At 40.5% G+C, this 21800-nt stretch overlaps 1 protein-coding gene across 2 annotated transcripts in view; it reads right to left on the bottom strand.

Annotated features, from left to right (window-relative positions):
- MYBPC2 (myosin binding protein C2) overlaps window positions 1–15522 on the bottom strand; it is a 128348-nt gene extending 112826 nt beyond the window's left edge. For both annotated transcript variants that reach the window (XM_073656476.1, XM_073656478.1), the window contains exon 1: window positions 15365–15522. In XM_073656476.1, the coding sequence (XP_073512577.1) occupies window positions 15365–15386 (22 nt within the window). In that variant the 5' untranslated portion in view covers window positions 15387–15522. The remainder of the gene's footprint in view (window positions 1–15364) is intronic.
- Window positions 15523–21800: the final 6278 nt, after the last annotated feature.

Genomic DNA, 21800 nt, shown 5'->3' with positions numbered 1-21800 from the left:
GGTGTCATTTGTTGAGGACTCTCACCTATTAGAGCTGAGAGTGACTACAAAGAATGCATTACATGGACAGCTCATAAATGTCAATGAGGACTATGTAATACCTAATTTCACCTCTAGAGTCACTGCTGGGAAAGTAGCCACTTGCTGTTAAGTGCTCCCTGAGATCATAGATGATTGTTAGGGGCTTCCAGGTGTGATGTACAAACATAAGTAGGTGGTAACAAGTAGGTAGTACATTTTTCTTTTCCATGTCTCAAAATAAACTATTGAGTCCCAATGTCAGATTTGTGGTCTGCTAGCCCTTATTGCATGAACTTGACATGGGATTCAGTTGAAGTTAATGAGATCTGTAATCAAGTTACTATATTTATAAAGATTTTTTCCAAAAAAAAAATATTTTTCAGTTTTAAATTAATGTGACTGTAATATTGGCAGTTTCTGATTGATTAATTAACTTTTCAGAATTTACTAACCAGAATGTGTTGACATTTAACCTACAATTAACACATACGCTTTACTCTGTCGGTATACATCAGGGTAATGGCATCTGGAAATAGGAGATCTTGCTTGCACTAAAAAAAGATCATGTGACGCTATACTAAGATTTCTATCACCACATATATCATATCAGGGTCTGAAAAGAAACGTATCACTCATAGTATTGAGTCTTGGAGTTTCTGGTCACTAGGAAAATGGATTTTCCTAATCATCAGATATACAAAAATAGTTAAAGGGGTTGTCCAGTGAAAACAAGTGACCACCTATCCATAGGATAGTTGATCGGTGATAGTCTGAACAGTAGGACCTGCACCGATTAGTAGTATGGGGCACTTTTATCCCCAGTGGGACACTTTTAGACCAGATACAAAATGGATTGACAGGTTGGATATCTGACCACTACTCTATTCATTTCTCAGGGGGCTTTTGAATCCCCATAGGGATCGATGGGCGAGCATACGCACTGACGCTCCATTTATTCTCTATGGGGCTGCTGGAAAAAGCCAAGCGTAGCGCTCAGCATCCCTATTGGGAATGAATGGAGCAGTGAATGAGCATGCGCACTGACGCTCTATTCATTCTCTATGAAGCTGCTTGAAAAAGCAAAGCATAGTGCTTGGCAGCTGCATAGGGAATGAATGGAGCAGTAGTTGAGTGTATGCACTGCTGCTCTATTCATTCTATGAAACTGCTGGAAAAAGCCAAGCGTAGCGCTCGGCAGCCCCATAGGTAATGAATGTAGCAGTTGTTAAGCATATGCACTGCTGCTCCATTTATTCTCTATGGGGCTGCTGGAAAAAGCCAAGCGTAGCGCTTGGCAGCCCCATAGAGAATGAATGGAGCAGTGGTTGAACATGAACACTACCACTCCAGTCTAACAGGGATAAAGGTTTCCCATTCTGCCTATTGGTGCAGGTCCCAGTGATTGGAATCCCATGTATCAGAAGGTTATCAACAGACAACTCCTTCTAAATAGTTGTCCTATTTAGAATATACGTTTTCAAATACTTTATTACAAAGTTCTGATTTAATAGATTGGAATTCAGCATTAAAGACTCTTATGTATTAGCCAGATAAGACAATGGCTACAATTCCATCAATGCATTATCCGGACCGGCTGACCAATGGTGCAGACATACTGAATACCTGCTGCATGTCTACACCACAGAATATAGCTAATAACTGCGGTGTCCAAGCAGCAGGCAACCCCTTCAGTGAATAAATGTATGTATTCTTATTTTTATTCTTGGCTTGATAAATCTTGAGATGAGTGGTGCGTGGTGGCTATCTCTGAAAAAACAACAACTTTGCACCACTTTGCCGGGTGTTATTTATGTTGTGCATGTGCGAGAATGTATCAAGTTTGCATTGAGAGAAATTGTAGTCCTTCAAGAAGTTCACCAAAAAGGTGGACACATCTTTACTCATTAATCAGTCATAACAACTAGTCAGAACCACAGCTCATTTAGCTCAATGCCTACAACAGCCAATCATCATGCATCTTTTACATAGGAACTGCAGAAATACAAGAAAATTCCAAAGAGTGGTGGCTCACCATAAGCAAACATGGTTCCACACTTCCGATAATCATGGTCTGAGACTAAACTTCAGATCTTCTGAGTCGAATTCAACGAACTCATAGGCATTTATGAAGCTGTTGAGATAGGGTCAAGAGACAATCCACCAGTTCAGACATCGCTGTTGGTAGACAGACCATGAATGTCATAAGTGTGAAACTGGCATTAGAGGGACAGTTTTTTTAATGTTATAAGCAGAAGATATCAGCAATTTTTTGATGTTCATATAGAAGTGCCAGCTACAGTATATATCAGTCTCAAAGCATCTAAAATTGTGTATTCTGCTCCTATGAAAAATATCTCAGGCTATATAAATAAATCCTGGGAAGTCTCATCTATTATGATCCTGCTGCAATGTTCCCTTTTATCTGAAGGTCTGTAAAGGCCCCCATACACATTAGACAGCTAACAGCCGAACAATGATTTGACTGATCGTTTGGCCAACAGCCATCTCGAACATCTTTCTCATACACAGGAACATTTATTTGGCCAAGCACTTCTGTGTTCTCTACAAGAAAGGCACCTGCAGACATCTATGGGAGAATGAAGTGGTCAAAAGTCCAAAATTGAACATGTCCATTCAACACCTCCTTCGACCAGGGGCAGACAGATCATTGGGGCATCCAGGAGTCCAAGTGGTAATGGGGTCCACTTCTACCTCCAAAGCAGGTAGAAATGTGCATTATGATGAGCTATTGGATTGCAAAGTGCCCATAACTGTTTTGCACAGTGGCTCTCTCCTGATTATGTTCGCCAGTGCCTTTGACAATGAGTTGGCCAGCGCTCCTAACCATATAATACTGTCGGCCAAACCTGTTGATATTGGCGGGTGTGGCTGGCGATAGTCTAATGTATATGGGGGACTTATGGGGTTGAGAGACAGAAGAGAGGATAATAGAACAACTGAAACTCAAGGCTGTATTCTGTTTTAGTTGGCGTAGATAGCCTTCAAATACAAATACGCGCATCAATGGCAATAGCCTAACCTAATGATGGTGCTTGGCATTTACTTATTTGTGCATGCTTAGTAATACCAGGTAACCATAGGTGAGAGGGTACTAGAACAAGGTTACCTAGCTGCTGTACAAAAACAATCATGTGCATATTGCAAAATGACATTCATAAAGACTCATGAATTTTCTAGTATAGATATGACAGTAGTTCCTACACTATTGATAGGTTCTATTTTCAAAAATCATAAAGTAGCATTTAAGACCATATATCAACTGCAATGGTTTTGTAAAAATTACAAAACATTTTACTACATTACTACATTGCCTATTTAACCTGTATCTATCTGTGGACAACACGTTACGACCAGCATGAAAATTAAAATAGAGGAGACGCCAAATGTCACGTCTACACCTCTGTAAATCCTTGAGGTTGTTAACTTGTAGACCATTGCATGTTTGATGGCCCGTTGCATGTCTATTAACACCACCATCATACAAGTACACAGCAGACATTGCTGGAGTGACAACAACATTTTTCTGTATTCATCAATAGCAATGTGGGGATGAGGGGAGGTGGTCAAAGAATTTTTTAACGATCATGTTTAGAATATGTAAGGTTAATTGTGAGAAGGTCATAAGCATTGAGAAACTCATTTATCATTTAGAGTTTCAAAACAAAGACTTCTAACTATATATTCTCCATTTTTCAAAATTAACATACAAAGCCAACACTTATAGAAGATCATTAACATAGTCTTAGCTTGGGTGAGTAAAATATTCAGACACTAAGAAATGACTGACAGCAAAATATTCTATTGATGTATACCCCTTGTATAGATGGTTCCAGGAAGGACCTGGTTACAGAAGACATTCTTTGGTTGGTGCCGAGCTGTCTATTTTTCCTAAAGTCTCTGAGGCTTCAAACAAATGAATAGTCCTTGTTTTCTCCTGCCTCTTGTCCTTCACCCTCTCTGTTACCATGTTAAATTTTACATGAAATTTAACCAGAGCCAAACACAGAGCCTCCCATAAGCCAAAAGCTAAAAAAGAGATTTTACATCTAAACCATAAGGACATATTTATTACTACTGTCTTATTCTTAGATAGCGTAATCTTAAAGTAGTCTCAGTAAACTGTCTTCTCTGGGTTGAGCACTGCTCTGGTCCTCTTCTGACCCATGGGACCACTCTTCAGCTGTGTCAGCTCCAAATGTGTGGGGCCATACTTCTTTTCTAAAGCGTAATTTGTCATGTCGCACGTTATAGTTTTTTTTTTTCTAACTGGAGTCAATGGGTGACATTTGCCTCTTTATGCCAAAAACGCTCGAAAGGGAAAGGTGGTCAGAATTCACATACAAATTAATGGGACTCCCAACCACCTCTCCACCGATACCTGTGTTCGTCATGGCCTCATTCTTGAGAATGATCCAAGTCCCATTGGGGGGACTCCCATCTACTATACTTAGACCATATCCTGTGGATATACCATAAACGCACAAGATGGGAATAACCCTTTAATGCTAACCATACATTTTAGAGTGGTTTTCGAGACACCCTTTGGGAATTTTACATTTAGAAGCAGGATTTTGCTTTTGTAAACTTTGGCTAAGTTGGTCTTCTAGGTAGACAAGTGATCTACATTCGTCCTCTGTGTCCATAAAATGTCTTGTTGAACAGTTGACGCTGTTCTATACTTGCACACATCTTCTTTATTAGGTAACAGCAATATTTGATCCAAGTAACGATGCTGAATATGGATAGTGTCAGGTACCTCAACCCTGTGTAAATAGAAAGAATGGATTCATAGGTGGACATATTTCTTTTGATGTTTCTTCACGAACAGTGTACTTTTTATTGACAATACCAAGTGTCCATTCGAAATACTGTGTGGTATGGACGCATAGTCTCATGGGGAAAGAAGCCCAAGGCTGTGATGCTAAATACCAGTCATCCATAACATTGAGAACATAGGACTTTCCAATTATAAGCGTCATTTGATATGTCTGCACATAAACACCTAGGTCAATATTTAACAGCTGCGATACCCTAACCTACTTAATGGTTGGTGAAGACATGATTACATTATGGGTTTAACTCCTTAAGGATGTAGCTCTTTTAGCTCTTTTAGACGTAGAAGACGCAGCAACTTTTTAGTTTTTTAATTTATGCATTCCAAAATATATAGATATTTATATATTTATATTTATAGATCTATAGCTTTTCTGTTTTTTCATCAACTTAACCACATGAGGATTAAAAAAAATTTGGATCACCATAATTTTTTTTACTATCAATGGAGCTGTGTGATGGGCTGTTTTTTGGTACCATTTTGAGAAGCATAAGGGATTTTTCATCCATTTTTTTGATATTCAGAATGAACAAAAACAACAATGCCAGATACTACCCATCAAAAAATTCTGAAAAAAGAGTCTATTATTTCTATTCTCATAGACCTACTTTAAAGTAAAAACTTGATTTTATTTGATCTGTAAAAGCACACCATTAGTGTAGGAAAATCACAAAAAAAATTTTTTACCATTTCATTTCATCAGATTTTCAATAAATGAAGTACAACCTTCTCCGAATTTAGAAAAAGAATAGCAGTCTAATTTTATGACATCAAGAAGATCTTAGAACTTGGTGTGACTGACTTGCGACCAAACATCAATTGTGCAAATTGAGTCATCAAATTAAAGACCAACAATAATTATGTGTGTGGACAGTGGAAGACATAGGAGTCAAAAAGAGGAGGAGAATACTCTGATCCTACTACATACACAGTGCCAGACTGAAGAACATTGGGCCCACCAGAGGATTTGATTCTGAGGGTTCACCTTTCTCCCCCACCCAAGAGCCACATAGCAGCTTCAAGGTTTGCACTATGAACTCTCCTGAAGGAGAAGCCAGGGCCCACCGGAGGATTCTCCGGTTATCTGGTGGGCCAGTCCAACCCTGTACATACATGCTATCAACAATAACACTAAAAGGATGATCAAGTGGCTTCCAAGATTCAAATTTTCCAGATTTCTCAAAAGACTTTACAGTGCCTTGCAATAAGGCAGTTCATTTCTTATTCATAATGTAGAAGGTCATGGCCACTCGACTTTGTGGAAGTCAAGGTTTTACTGCATTCAAGCTCTTGTTATGGTCTGTATGAAAGAGCAAAAGAAAAAAATGTATACATGTCTGCTTTCAAAGAAGAACTTCTTTATTAGTTTTATGGAGGAGTGCTTACTAAAGCCAGCCATGCATATTAGATGGTTGTTGGCCAATTGATGCTTTCACCGATCAGCAGCCATCTCGGCAGTCTCTCTCATATACAGGAGTGCTTAAGGCCCCGTCACACTTAGCGACGCTGCAACGATCCCGACAACGATACGACCTGTCAGGGATCGTTGCTGCGTCGCTATGTGGTCGCTGGTGAGCTGTCAAACAGGCAGACTCACCAACGATCAGGGGAGCAGTGACATCGTGGAAAGAATCTTTCCACGATGTCCTGCTCCTGGTTACGAGCCTGCTGAAGCAGGAGCAGGCTGGTAACTATGGTAAACATCGGGTTACTAGGGGCACACGCGCTCCTAGTAACCCGTTGTTTATCATGGTTACCACTCTGCTACAGTGAGCGGGAAGTTACCGCTCACTTTAGCAGGCTCGTAACCATGATAAACAACGGGTTACTAGGTGCGCGTGTGCCCCTAGTAACCCGATGTTTACCATAGTTACCAGCCTGATCGCTGCTCCCGCTGGTCACACACAGCGATGTGTGCTGACTAGCGGGAGGGCAACGACCAAAAAATGGTCCAGGACACTTTGCAGCGATCAGCGACCTCACAGCAGGGGCCTGATCGTTGCAAAGTGTCACACATAGCGACATCGCTGGTGAGGTCGCTGTTGCGTCACCAAAACCGTGACACAGCAGCGATCTCGCTAGCGATCTCGCTATGTGAGACGGGGGCTTTACTTGGCTGAGCACTTATGTGTTGTCTATGAGAAAGATGTCTGTCGGTGGCTTATCTCCAAGAGAACAATGCGATAGTCAGTTTGAAATAGGATATGCCTGATTGATATCTCCCCCCAAGAGATGTCTCTGCATATTACAGTTTTGTCCGAACTCGGCAAAATTGGCTGGTTTAGCTGACATTAGTCTAAAGTAATGTCTGAAACCAGTGATACCAGTGTTGGTGCAAAATAAAAAGGATTGGGCGAGTTCATTATGAGTAGAGAATGTCCTTTTTGGGTCTTAAATAACAATGAGAAACAGTAGATATAATACATCTGAAAGTATGAAATCTGATTGCCCTTACTAACTTTTCTCCTGAATTGGCCATGTTTGGGTATTAGGAGTGAACAATGAATAAAGAGGATTTCCCCAACAAACCTCCCAAATGCCTTTCAAGAAAAATTCATTGGTGGGTATCAATACTTAACTTACATAGAAATAATTTAGAAACTGGGGTCCTAGCGTCCAAACTGACTAAGGGCAACATCATACCATTTATATATTCGCCTCATGTAAGAATGGGTTCCCTTTTGGTCATCTGGTTTGTGCTCACACTCCAAAAACAAAGCGATAAGATAATTGACTTTGATTGGAATTGTCCTTAGCGTGTAAGAACTCCAATGAGAAAAAAAGAATGACCTATATTGATGCTCTGAAATATGGCAATATATTTTTCTAATGTCACCAGTTTATTCAAAGGGTACTGCTCCTCCCTAATCATTTCCAAAAAGGAAGATCAAAACAAACTTAAATAACATCTTTCAGATTTACGACAACCTAATACCCCTAAAGTATTTTATTTCTACGACACTCTTGCCAAGCTGCTTTAAAAACGCTTTGACCACTCTTTGCGCTGTAAAGTCTTCACTTGTGATGAAAGGAATGCCAGCCACTCGAGATAATGTCATGCATATCCGATATCAGAAAGGGCAGTAATCAGCCATTTGATTCCCCTTAGTTGTACACAATATAGATTATAGAACATGCGATATAACCAAAGATGACTGCATGCCTCCAAGTGATTAGTAAAAGTGCACAGTTTGGACGTACAGTTTCTAAATTTTCAGAACTTTTCACCGTTGACCATTTTTTTTAGCTCAATTGTTAAAAGAGATGTCCAGCGAAAAAAAGGTATCACCTATCCAATGAAAAAGTGATAGCTTATTGATCGATGGGGGACTACCACCGATCGGCAAAATGGGGAACAATATTAAATGGAGCAGCAATGCGCATGCTCAACTGCTGTGCCATTCACACTCTATGGGTCTAATTCCGACAGCCCAATAAAGAGTTAATGGGACTGTGGTTGGGCATGCACACTTCCTCGTTGGGTATAAAAATCCCACTGGTCAATAAGGTATCACCTATCCTTTGGATTTTAATTGAAAAGTGTTCATTCTATCTTGCCAAAGTACAAAGTTTGTTATATATTATTTTAAATTCAATCCCAATTTTGTCAAATAATTTTGTACAATTTTTACCTGAATTTGAATATGGGGTTTTCTAAGACTATTTTTTTTACAGGAAACAGCACCTCCCTTATCAATGGGCTAAGCCCGGTGAACCGCAGCCCATTAGAGGTAGAAGTAATTTTGTGCACTATTTGCAGTGCCAATTGATGCATCATAAGTTAGTGCAGCCACTCTGATGGCAGTAGATGTAAAAGGAAAACGAAACCTAGAAATTTGTCGTTGGCAGCTGACCAGTTGAAACCCTGCCTCCTAAGACAAGAGGGCATGTCTTATCAATCTTTCATACTGCTACAGACAAGGCACAGAAGGGAGATTTCTAACAAAATGGCCGAGCTCCAGGGTTGAAATATGAGACAAAATACTATCAAAGAAAGAGAGAAGATTAAGGGAATACTTGTTGGAATTTTTTGTGAGCTTTCTATGTTTAGCATTCCTTTAAATTTTAACTACAACCCCCCCTACCCCACCTTACCCCCCAACCCAACAAGTCTTCTAAACAGTCGCACTTGAGCTCTGGTGCCTGAGGGAACCCAAAGTCCCTTCTGCTGTATGAAATGACACCACTATTGAAAGTGAAATACGGTCGTATGCTCCTCAACATTGAAATTGGAACACCAAGATGGAAAATCATGGAGTCATGGAAATCATTGGATGGTCAGACATGATAATGATATGCAAATGATGACAAAATGGAAACCAAATTTTAAAATCATCTAGATTTATTCAGTATGGAGTATGAGCGCCATGTGCAGAAATCCCCACTCACACAGCCGTGGCTGCTATCAGTGAGGTCATTAATGGTCATCTGAGTAATGTTCTGTCATGCTAAGTGCACTTGGACAAATCATCAAGATCCGCTGCTGACAGTTCCCTGTGTAATCACCGACCAATAATGTCCCATATGTGCTCCATGAGAGACAAGTCCTGAGACGCTGTAGCCATGTGGGCATATTTAGGCCATGCTGTCTGCTCACACTAGCAAACCAATATGCAGCCTGGTGTTGACATGTTAAAAAAATGGCTCCTGGTACACATTTGTGTTCTTTTGTGAAGGCCTCTTTGTACTGCCCATGTGTTCCCTAGACCAATCTCCGGCTATTATTGCATCCAAAATAAAAACAGGACTTATCACTGAAGAGAATAAATCTCCATTTCAGCCTCTATTGCCGTCTTGCTCTTTGAGAGTGGTGACATTAAGTCAACGGAGCACCTGTAGCAGGATGTCTGGCTTTTAGCCCTATGTTGTGCAAATGCCTACTGATGATTTTTGTAGACATTGATGCCTGAAGCTTTGTATCTGACTTCTATTTACACTTGCAGTACAGAAGGGATCACTATGACTATTCTTCAAATCAGATGGGAACAGTGAGTAATGCCGTGGAGAGGCCGTCACAAAAGAATGTCATACCAATCCTACCACCAGTACAGGATTTTGGTGTGGGGTAGCATAATGTACGGTATCCGGACCCCTCTCATTTTTATTCCAGGTACACTATTATCTTGGTGTTACATTGATTTGCCCGTGGAACCAGTGGACATTTGTCCAAAGTGTCCCAAGATCCATTTTACAACACAACAACACAAGGCCGCATGTTGCTTTTTGTTACTTAGAGCAGCCTGCATGACCTAAACATGCTATCTTGGCCTGCAGCATCTCCAGACTTGCCTCTCATCCAGCACATCTGGGACGTCATTGGTCGGCAACTGCACAAGGGAACTGTCAGCAGTGGATTTTGATGATTTGCCCAAGTACAAATTAATAACCTCATTGATAGCAGCCAAGTCTGTAAGTGCGGGGATTTCTGTCTGTGGTGCTCATACTCCCTTCTGAATAAATCGAGATGTTTTAAAAATTTAGCTTCCATTTTTGCATCATTTGCACTCATTAAAATGTCTATCCATCCAGTGATTTCCATAATTCCAATTTTCTTTCAGCAATTTCAATGTTGAGCAGTGTATGAAAATAATTCCTATTGTAGGAAATTATAAATTGTTGCATTGTACTTAGTTTATTTTTGTCTAAGGGCAGAGACAGACTGCCGTATAACTCGTGTGAGGATCGCATCGTAAAACTCGTACTAGCCAGCTGCTCTCCTGACCTGAGCTTGACAGCTGCATAGAAATACATCACAATGTCATGCTCAGGTCAGGAGAGGTGCCAGCCAGTCCGTTCAGTGCGATGAGATCATCGTACGAGTTATACAGCAGTCTGTCTCTGCCCTAAAAATATAGAAATAAATTATTTTATTGTTATAATTGATATGATTTACCAAAAAAGTAAAAAAAAAGTATTCTTGGCGAAACAGATTTCCATTGATCTTTCTCTTTCTAATGTAGTTTAGTTTTTGTTTAGTTCCATATGAAGTTTACTCTTTGCGCCTATGTAAATAACATTCTGTATGACTTTTACTTATTTTTGTATTGCACTGTATTGTTCACCTATAGGCTTTGGTCATTTAACACACCATTAGTTTTATATTAACCCGCAGAACTCATCACGACAAGTCACAGTTACAAGTAGCAAGAATATATTTGCCAACTGGCTTCACTTAAAATGTTTCCTAAATTAAGTAGAGGACCTGTGTTGCTTGATTGCATGCTCGCTGTTGACCTTAGCCCTAGCTCTAGTTTGTATTATCCACTAAGGATTTGCCGGAGAAGATGATAATTATAGATAACCTTTTCTAAACTCTGACACTGTTTCTTGTCAGAAATATATTAAGGATTATGAATATTGTATCCAGATGAAATATTCCAATGATAGATCTTATGGTCCATTGTCCTCTCTGCTGTGGCATCACTGTAACATTCCCTTTTTGGGTATATATATATATAGAGATCAAAGGCGACAAAAAAAAGGAACCCCCTACCAATGCTGACTCCAGTGGTGGATAAAGACAGAAGAAAGCCCCTGTGCAAGAACAACATATGGGCCTCTGAAGTCCAATAAATCATTACAATTAACAATTCTAGCTATGTAGTTGGTGGTGGTCCCCTTACCTCCTGGTCCCATGTGTGGTTGAACAGGTTGCACCAATGATATGTCCGCCACTGGCTGGCTCATACCTTCCTGGGCAGAACCCTCTTCTACTGTTAGGCCACAACCCCACCATCAGTATTCGGTCAGTATTTTTTCTTCTCAGGAGTGGGAGCCAAAACCAGGTGCGGAACAATCAGAGAAAAGGTAGAATAGAAACAAGTCACCAATTCTGCATTTATCACCCACTCCTGGTTTTGGTTCCCACTCCTGAGAAAAAATACTGACCGAATACGGATAGTGGGGCCGTGGCCTTATAGTGATTGTGGCTAGGGGGAGCCATGTGAAGGTTAACCCTACCAAAAAAGCCTATCTGGACCCCATCTTCTTATTTCTGCCCCTTCTAGTTTTTCAAATTCTTTAGGTAGAAAAGCTGAAAAAGTCAATATTTATCAGACAATTTCCTATATATGAGAACTTCCCAACCCTGGCAGAAATGAGAGGAAAGGGGGACCCCATGTTCCTTGTAAGGGGTCAAAGGAGTCTGTCACTGGTTTATTTCCTTTGTCGAGCCCCATGTAGGTCTGACACATGTTGCCTCGGAGCGCAGTGGATATTTCTTTTCTGCCTTTTTAATGTTTGTGCTGTTGTGTTCAACCATTTTTTGTGCCTTTTGTACTACTGGATCAATAAAGCAATTCTTTTAAGAAGATGTGAGTCCTGGCTATAATTCCATTTATGTCCCAGCTGAAGTTCAGAGGATGAAAATTACATGTCATGGAATCCAATCCAGTGTAACATATATATATGAAAGAAATGCACATTTTTATAAGATATAACCTAATACAGTGTATTGTAGTATTTGGCCATGACAATTCTCAATAAGGCTGTGTTATATTCATTCCATGTTATCACATTAGTATCAGAATGAGAGTAATGTTACTGCTGATATCCACCATTCATCACTGTCAGCTTTACAGTAATTGTCCTTAAGGTTGGATCTATCCCCAGAATTCACAATGCAAACAACTTACAATGTAAATAGATCTCTTAGACCTGATGAGGCAGGTGTACATACTTTAAAATTGCATGTTTAAGATAGTTCTATAATCCTTGGTGTGGAAAACAGTTTTCTTCCATGGACTCAAAAAATGCACATTTTCATATCGGAAAAGAAAACTATAGCCCTTCCGAGACATATCTTCAAAGTAAGTTCACCTGTCTCATCAGATCTTCCAGATCTATTTAATAATGCGCACAGTTTGTAATGGTAAATTAACTGATAGATCTGATTTTAAACAAGTTATCTCAAATTTAAAATTTTTAAAATCACAAAGTGTTTGTAAAAACGTAGTAATTCATCTCTTATTCTCAAAAATGGAGAGATTTTTAGTTCTATAATGTACAACTTGTCGCCTTGGTTAATAATCATAAATTATTATAATAGCCAGAAGCAAACAACACAGAATGGCAAGAAAGAAAGATAGATAGATAGATAGATAGATAGATATAGATAGATAGATAGATAGATAGATAGATAGATATATAGATATATAGATAGATAGATAAAAGATTGATAATAGATAGATAGATAGATAGATAATAGATAGATAGATAGATATATAGATATATAGATAGATAGATAAAAGATTGATAATAGATAGATAGATAGATAATAGATAGATAGATAGATAGATAGATAGATAGAAAGATAGATAGATAATAGATAATAGATAGATAGATGATAGATAGTTAGATAGATAGATAAATAGATAGATAGATTATAGATAATAGATAGATAGATGATAGATAGATAGATAGATATAGATAGATAGATAGATAGATAGATAGATAGATAGATAGATAGTAGAACCACAAATCTCAAATACATAATCAATGAAAAAACACCTGCAACAGGTTACAGATGAACCTGTCACTTGTCACTGTGACAACCACTTCAAAAGGCATGAGACTATACAAAAAAATTAAGTCTTAAAGGTTGGTACAAAAATATAACAACTTTATTAGTGCAAAACATACACATAAAATCTACAAGTACAAAAAATAATAAATGATATGTGTGAAAGAGTGGAGATAAAAAATGGCAGCACGGGCACAAAGAGACTAAAACCCAGATGGCGATTGTTGAAATAAATCGATATTGGTAAGAAGCAAAAGAAGGGGGGGAGAGGGGATAGGCAAGGGAAATAATTATCAGACAGTGCTATGGAGCTCAGTGCCCCATCACCTAGTAGTATAGTACACGAATTTAGGCTACAGAGCCACTCTCAGTAGCCTAGTGCATAGTGGCTACTGTATAGTCCCAAGCAGAATCCCCATACATCCCCAATAAATATTGCAATAGCCATAAGGTTATACCTCAAAGATGAAGTTACGCCCAAACAGGTGGTAAGGAATGTAAGTGCCTCTTCCCTACTGACGCGCGTTTCGCGGGGAACAAGTCCAGCTTTCTCAAGGGAAGGTAAGATAGATAGATAGATAATAGAGATAGATATAGATAGATGTATAGATAGACAGATATGTGATATATAGATAATAGATAGAATGGAATAGATGGATAAATAGATTGATAGATAGATAATAGATACATCGAAAATAGATATACAGATAGATACAGATATGAGATAGATAGGTAGATAATAGGTAGATAGATATATGGATAGATAAATAGATATGAAATAGATGATAGATAGATATATGGATAGATAGATAGATACATAGATAGATAGATACATAACAGAGATAGATATAGATAGATGGATAGATAGATAATAGATACATCAAAAATAGATATACAGATAGATACAGATATGAGATAGATAAATAGATAATAGACAGATAGATAGATATATGGATAGATAAATTTGATATGAAATAGATGATAGATAGATATATGGATAGATAGATAGATAAATAGATATATGGATAGATAGATAATAGATAGATAGATATATGGATAGATAGATAGATAGATATATGGATGGATAGATAGATATGAAATAGATAATAGATAGATATATGGATAGATAGATAGATAGATAGATACATAGATAGATGATAGATAGATAGATAGATGATAGATAGATATGAGATAGATAATAGATAGATAGATAGATACATAGATGATAGATATGAAATAGATAATAGATAGATAGATAATAGATAGAATGGAATAGATAGATACATAGATAATAGATACATTGAAAATAGGTATACAGATAGATAGATACAGATATGAGATCGATAGATATGAGATAGATACAATATCGGATTGATTGATAGATAGAGATATGTGATAGATAGATAACATAAATGAGATATTGCTGTAGATACAATATAGAAGTAAAGTAAAAACTGTAAATGATGACAACTTGGCACAAATTTATAACTGCAGCTGTAAGTAACAATACACACATTGCTCAGTCATTACCAGTAATTGTGTCTATGTGATAATCTTGTGATATCGTTATAGGGACACTGGATTCTGGGCTCAGAATCTGCAGCTCTATCAGAGCTCTGCCGGTTATTGTAAAGCTTAGACAAGTTGACCATTTAAAATTCTTTTTCATGTTCCTGACGTTTCACATTTCTGGTTTCTCGTTTTCATTTTTCATTAGTTATAACAATTTTTAGGTTAAAAAATAGTATATAAATACTAAATCAGAAGATTTGGTTGCAGGTGTAAGAGATACATTTTTAGCATACTGCTGGAAAACCGAGTATCTGAAAATCCTGGAAAGTATCCTGAAATGTCCTGAATGGAGAGATGATTCTTTGGTACTCATCACACATTATCTAGAAAAGTCTACAACTAAAAACTTGCCCATCATTAATAGCTAATATATCACAGATCCAAGACAATCCTACCAGGTTTTGCTGGTTCAGGCATGGTTGTGTCACCCTCTTCTTGGGTCCAGGCACAATCTCCCTCTTGAGGGCTCAACTTGTCTCTTTAAAGACAGTCTCTGCTCTCCTGGGAGACGTGGATAAATGTCACTTGACCCCATGAGCTGGTTGCCAAATTCCTAAGTCATTCCATAAACTTCCCTAAACTTCTTGATGGGGGGTGTGGGGAGTGAATTCATGGCCTTTCCTTAATAGTATCAAGCAGTGGAAGGGTTAGGATCTGATTTTGTTAAAGCTTTGGAGACGCCCAGATGAAGTGAACTCCAGCTAGAAGTATGATGGAGGAACCAGCTGCTCCTACATGTAACCTCACTGAGAGCCGGGAGTTAGGAGGGGAATCCGAGCTGCAGCTAATCACTTTCCCATAGGTCAGAAAATACCTTTAACTGAACATAGTTCTCTACGGACCTCTTATCTCAAGGTGAGAAGATAGTTCTCTACGAACCTCTTATCTCAAGGTGAGAACATAAATCGTGATTTCCATAATCCGAATTTATGAAAATAAGACTAATATTAAAAAAATAGATGAGGAACCTACATCAGACCCAAATATTATGCCTTCTGCAAGAATGAAAAGCCACCACATATCTAAAAACTTTCAACCTATATCCACAAGCAAGAGTTAACTCACAGAATTTGGAACCCAGTAAAAACTCTATATAACAGTATTAGGAAGAAAGTAAAACAAAAAAGAAAAAAGAAAATGGCCCATCTTGTAACATCTACAAGGTGAGGACACTCTGCCTTGCCAAAAATAATAATGGCCACATTTAATAGTAAAATCTAAAAAAAAAATAATGAATATTTTGGGTATTGCTGCTTGCACAATTGTCCGAACTAATAAAATATCAAAATACTTATTTGAAAAGGTGAATGAAAAAATGTAAAAAAAAAAAATCCAAATAAAATACAGAATTGCTGTTTTTTTCATTACTCAAAATAATGTAATAATAAGAGATATGTACCTCAAAATAGTATCAATAAAAATTATGGCATGGAAACAAAAAAACTAAAAACAAATTTGGCATCACCCTAATCATACTAATCAGTAAAATACAGTTAACACATCATAAAAACAAAACCCAAAAAACAACGGTGACATTTCCATCTTTCTTTATCCAAACCAAATTCGATTTTTTCCCCGTTTTTCAGTGCATGTACATGACAAAATGAATGGTGTCATCCAAAATTACAGAATAACTCATCTCACAAAAAAAAAAAAAAACAGCTATGTCGATGGAAAAAAAAAATAAGTTATGGATCTTGAAGGGCAAGGAGGAAATAATCAAAATTGATAAAAATGAAAAATAACAGTGTATATTAAGGGTTAAACGGTCTAACTCTTCCTTATCCAGAGTATTTGGCTAAGAGGGAACACTGCTATATGTCATGGATATTTTGGGCGAGCCTAAACATCATTAGCGGCTCAATGCCAAGGATGCTGTAGACATCTTTCAGCTCTCGTGTCCCATAATAGACCCTGTGTAGACAACAAACAGACGGAAGATGACAAATATATAATAAGCAATACAATCGATACCACATCAAATCCGCAAATTGTTTATGTACTTTGCTAAAAAAATTCTTTGTATTTTGCTCAGAAAAAAACAAAGTTGGAAGTCACTTCCACCAATCACAATTGGCTGTGTCCCGGGAGCTGCTTTTTCAATATGACAACTCCAGACCACATGTAGCTTTGTGGTCTAAACGTGCTACCATGTACTGCAGCATCTCCAGACTTGTCTCCCATCGAGCACATCTGGGGCATCATTGGTAGGCAACAGCACAAGGGAGCTGCCAGCAGCAGATCTTGATGATTTGCCTAAGTGCATTCAACGCGGCTGAAAAAACGCATCAAAAAAGCACCAAAACTGCAAGAAAAATCCTGAACAAAATGCCCTTGAAGATCAGGTTTTGCTGCAGAAAATTGCCGCAAAAGAAAACCATGATGTGTGAACATAGCCTTAGTCTTTAGGAGCACACTTGAAAGTAGAGAGGGTGATCCGTATAATGGACCAAAGAAGGACTTGTCTCAGGTTAGCAAATAAATGTTTTTGACACATGAATAACCATCATGAAATATATTTTTACCCAGGGGCGGACACAGACTGTAGTGGGCCCCTGTGCAAGAAATTTTTGGGGGCCCCCCCCCTGCGCTTCATAAGGCAACAAAGTTATGTAAACATAACCCCCCCATGTGCAGCTCTCATCCCCCCCATGTGCAGCTCACCCCCGATGTATCTCTCATCCCCCCCGTGCATCTCTCATCCCCCCCGTGCATCTCTCATCCCCCCCGTGCATCTCTCACCCCCCCGTGCATCTCTCATCCCCCCGTGCATCTCTCATCCCCCCGTGCATCTCTCATCCCCCCCGTGCATCTCTCATCCCCCCCGTGCATCTCTCATCCCCCCCGTGCATCTCTCACCCCCCCGTGCATCTCTCACCCCCCCCGTGCATCTCTCACCCCCCCGTGCATCTCTCACCCCCCCATGTGCATCTCTCACCCCCCCATGTGCATCTCTCACCCCCCCATGTGCATCTCTCACCCCCCCATGTGCATCTCTCATCCCCCCCATGTGCATCTCTCATCCCCCCCATGTGCATCTCTCATCCCCCCCCATGTGCATCTCTCACCCCCCCCACTCCTAGTTAATTAATTGTATTTAAGAAAAATAAAACTTGTTATACTTACCCCCATGCGATCCCTTCAGAATCCTGGCGCTCGTCCACGTTGCTGCCACCAGGCTCTCCTGACGTTCGGCCATGTGACGGTGCCACATACATAGCCAGCAGCTTTTGTTTTGGCCAAAAGATTTTTAAAGCCGCCACCACGATAATGTAGACTCTTCTGGCCGGGCCCTACTCTAACCTATTAAAATGTTCTTAAAATATCCAATACTCTTTTTAGATATATTTTTATTTAGTTTTCTTTAAGGGAATGTGTCATATACATTTTTTTTAAAATGACCAATAATACCACATACAGGGAATACCGCCACGCCATCACCAGACCACATATTACCACAACATAGTGACCGAATAATACCACACAGAAGGGAGAAAAACTGCCACACCATGACCAGACCACATATTACCACCACATTACTAATATTACCACCACATTACTAATATTACCATAAGTGTCATTATACACGGGAGCTCTATGCATGGTATGTATAATGTAACTGTCCAGGTAATCTAGTGATCACCACTGACATTATACACAGGAGCTCTGTATATAGTGTCAGTGTACAGGTAATACAGTGATCACCAGTGACATTATACACAGGAGCTCTGTATATAGTGTACAGGTAATACAGGGATCACCAGTGACATTATACACAGGAGCTCTGTATATATTGTCAGTGTACAGGTAATACAGTGATCACCAGTGACATTATACACAGGAGCTCTGTATATAGTGTCAGTGTACAGGTAATACAGTGATCACCAGTGACATTATACACAGGAGCTCTGTATATAGTGTACAGGTAATACAGTGATCACCAGTGACATTATACACAGGAGCCCGGTACATAGTATATAGTGTAAGTGTACATGTAATACATTGACTCACTGGTGACGTCTCTAGGTGAAGTCCTTCAGCTACGCTTTTCTCCTTCATCCAGCACAGACCGCCATCACGTCTTCCAGCCAGGACTCGTCTCTGCATAAAATAACACAGTTATCTAGAGCACATTCTCCAACTTGTATATTACGCAGCTGAATACAGACGTGCATCCACCATCAATATATGGTTAGTTATTATGCAACCTACCATTCCAAATATAAATTGTAATCCACCACGGTGCCCCCATTAACTGTAAATAGGCACTTAATATATAATTTAATTAGAACCTCTACTCTATACTTCCTGCTCCCTGCATTCATTATTTACATGCACCCCCTGCCCCAATTCATTATATCATGTCCGTGCTCTCCCCACCCCATCGTCATTTATCATTTACTCTCCCCCACCCCACATTCATTATGTGCAGCTCATTATCCCCCTACTCCTAATTCCCCCATGTGCAGCTCATTTTCTCCCAATTCTCCCATGTGCAGCTCTCACCCCCCCATGAGCAGCTCTCACCACCCCCCCATGTGCACATCTCTCATCCCCCTCCCCCACATGTGCACCTCTCTCATCCCCCTCCCACACATGTGCCCCTCTCTCATCCCCCCCATGTGCAGCTCTCACCACCCCCCCCATGTGCAGCTCTCTCACCCCCCCACATGTGCACATCTCTCATCCCCCTCCCCCACATGTGCCCCTCTCTCACATCCCCCCCATGTGCCCCTCTCTCATCCTCCCACATGTGCAGCTCTCACCACCCCCTCCATGTGCACCTCTCTCATCCCCACCATATGTGCACATCTCTCATCCCCCTCCCCCACATGTGCACCTCTCTCATCCCCCTCCCACACATGTGCCCCTCTCTCATCCCCCCCATGTGCAGCTCTCACCACCCCCCCCATGTGCAGCTCTCTCACCCCCCCACATGTGCACATCTCTCATCCCCCTCCCCCATATGTGCCCCTCTCTCATCCCCCCCATGTGCCCCTCTCTCATCCCCCCACATGTGCACATCTCTCATCCCCCTCCCCCACATGTGCACCTCTTATCTCCCCCCCATGTGCATCTCTTATCCCCCTCCCCCATGTGCATCTCTTATCTCCCCCCCATGTGCATCTCTTATCTCCCCCCCATGTGCATCTCTTATCTCCCCCCCATGTGCATCTCTTATCTCCCCCCCATGTGCATCTCTTATCTCCCCCCCATGTGCATCTCTTATCTCCCCCCATGTGCATCTCTTATCCCCCCCCCACATGTGCACCTCTCACCCCCCTCCCCCCACATGTGCACCTCTCTCATCCCCCCCACCCCATGTGCACCTCTCTCATAAAAATGAAAAAAGCATATACAGAATGGGAGGAATAGAGCTAAGCAACAGTACATGTGAAAAAGACTTAGGTATACTAATAGATCATAGACTGAACATGAGTCAACAGTGTGATGCAGCAGCAAAAAAGGCAAATACAATTCTGGGATGTATTAACAGAAGCATACAGTCTAGATCACGTGAAGTCATTATCGGTCTTTACTCCTCTTTGGTCAGACCTCATCTGGAATACTGTGTACAGTTTTGGGCACCACATTTTAAAAAAGACATAGACAAACTGGAACAAGTTCAGAGAAGAGCGACCAGAATGGTGACTGGTCTGCAAACCATGTCCTATGAGGAACGGTTGCAGGATTTGGGAATGTTTAGCTTGCAAAAAAGAAGACTGAGAGGAGACTTAATAGCTGTCTACAAATATGTCAAGGGCTGTCACATTGTAGAAGGATCATCTTTATTCTCATTTGCACAGGGAAAGACTAGAAGCAACGGGATGAAACTAAATGGGAGGAGACACAGATTAGATATTAGAAAAAACTTTTTGACAGTTAGGGTGATTAATGAGTGGGAACAGGATGCCACGAGAGGTGGTGAGTTCCCCTTCAATGGACGTCTTCAAACAGAGGCTGGACAGACATCTGTCTGAGATGATTTAGTGAATCCTGCTTTGAGCAGGGGGTTGGACCAGATGACCCAGGAGGTCCCTTCCAACTCTACCATTCTATGATTCTATGATTCATCCCCCCCACCCCATGTGCATCTCTTATCATCTCCCCCCCCATGTGCATCTCTTATCTCCCCCCCCCATGTGCATCTCCCATTCCCCCCACTCCTAGTAAATTGTATTTTGAAAAAAACAAAACTTGTTATACTTACCCCCATGCGATCCCTGCAGAATCCTGGCGCTCGTCCAAATCGCTGACACCAGGTTCTCCTGACTTCCGGCCATGTGACGGCGCCGTCACATGACCGGAAATCAGGGGAATCATGAAGGTGCTGCCGCAGCAGAGCAACGCAGCGCTGAGATGTCCCGGACCCGGCGCTTAGCATGGGGCCAGGGGCCCCATGAGGAGAGAGACTCACAAGAGGGGGGCCCCCAGCGGGGCTCCAAGGGGGCCCCTACCGGCTGGGCCCCATACTGGAGTCAGGGCAGTCATGCCCTGATGGCGGCCCTGCTGGAGGGGCCCCCTCTCCCTCGGGGCCCCCGTTCAATGAACCGGCTGCACGGGCGGTAGTTCCGCCCCTGTTTTTACCATTGTGTTGTTAGTGAAAACAAGTGACACCCAACCTAAGTGAAAAACTAATGTGTGAATAAGCCCTTATTTTAATTTTTACTGCAAACCTACACATCCATTTGCTCATATCTTCAGCTCTGTAACTTTCTGCTGGCTGTTCTTTTTGCTAGTCCAATGTGTCAGGTTCACTCGAGGGGCTCATTCACACATCTGTACTTGTCATATGTGTGCTGATAGGTTTTTTCATGGACAGCACTCTGA

The sequence above is a fragment of the Phyllobates terribilis genome, unplaced genomic scaffold (genome assembly GCF_046119375.1).
Source record: "Phyllobates terribilis strain yellow unplaced genomic scaffold, ASM4611937v1 Scaffold_12__6_contigs__length_324123572, whole genome shotgun sequence".
Lineage (NCBI taxonomy): Eukaryota > Metazoa > Chordata > Amphibia > Anura > Dendrobatidae > Phyllobates > Phyllobates terribilis.
This window is presented reverse-complemented; position numbering and strand designations above follow the sequence as displayed.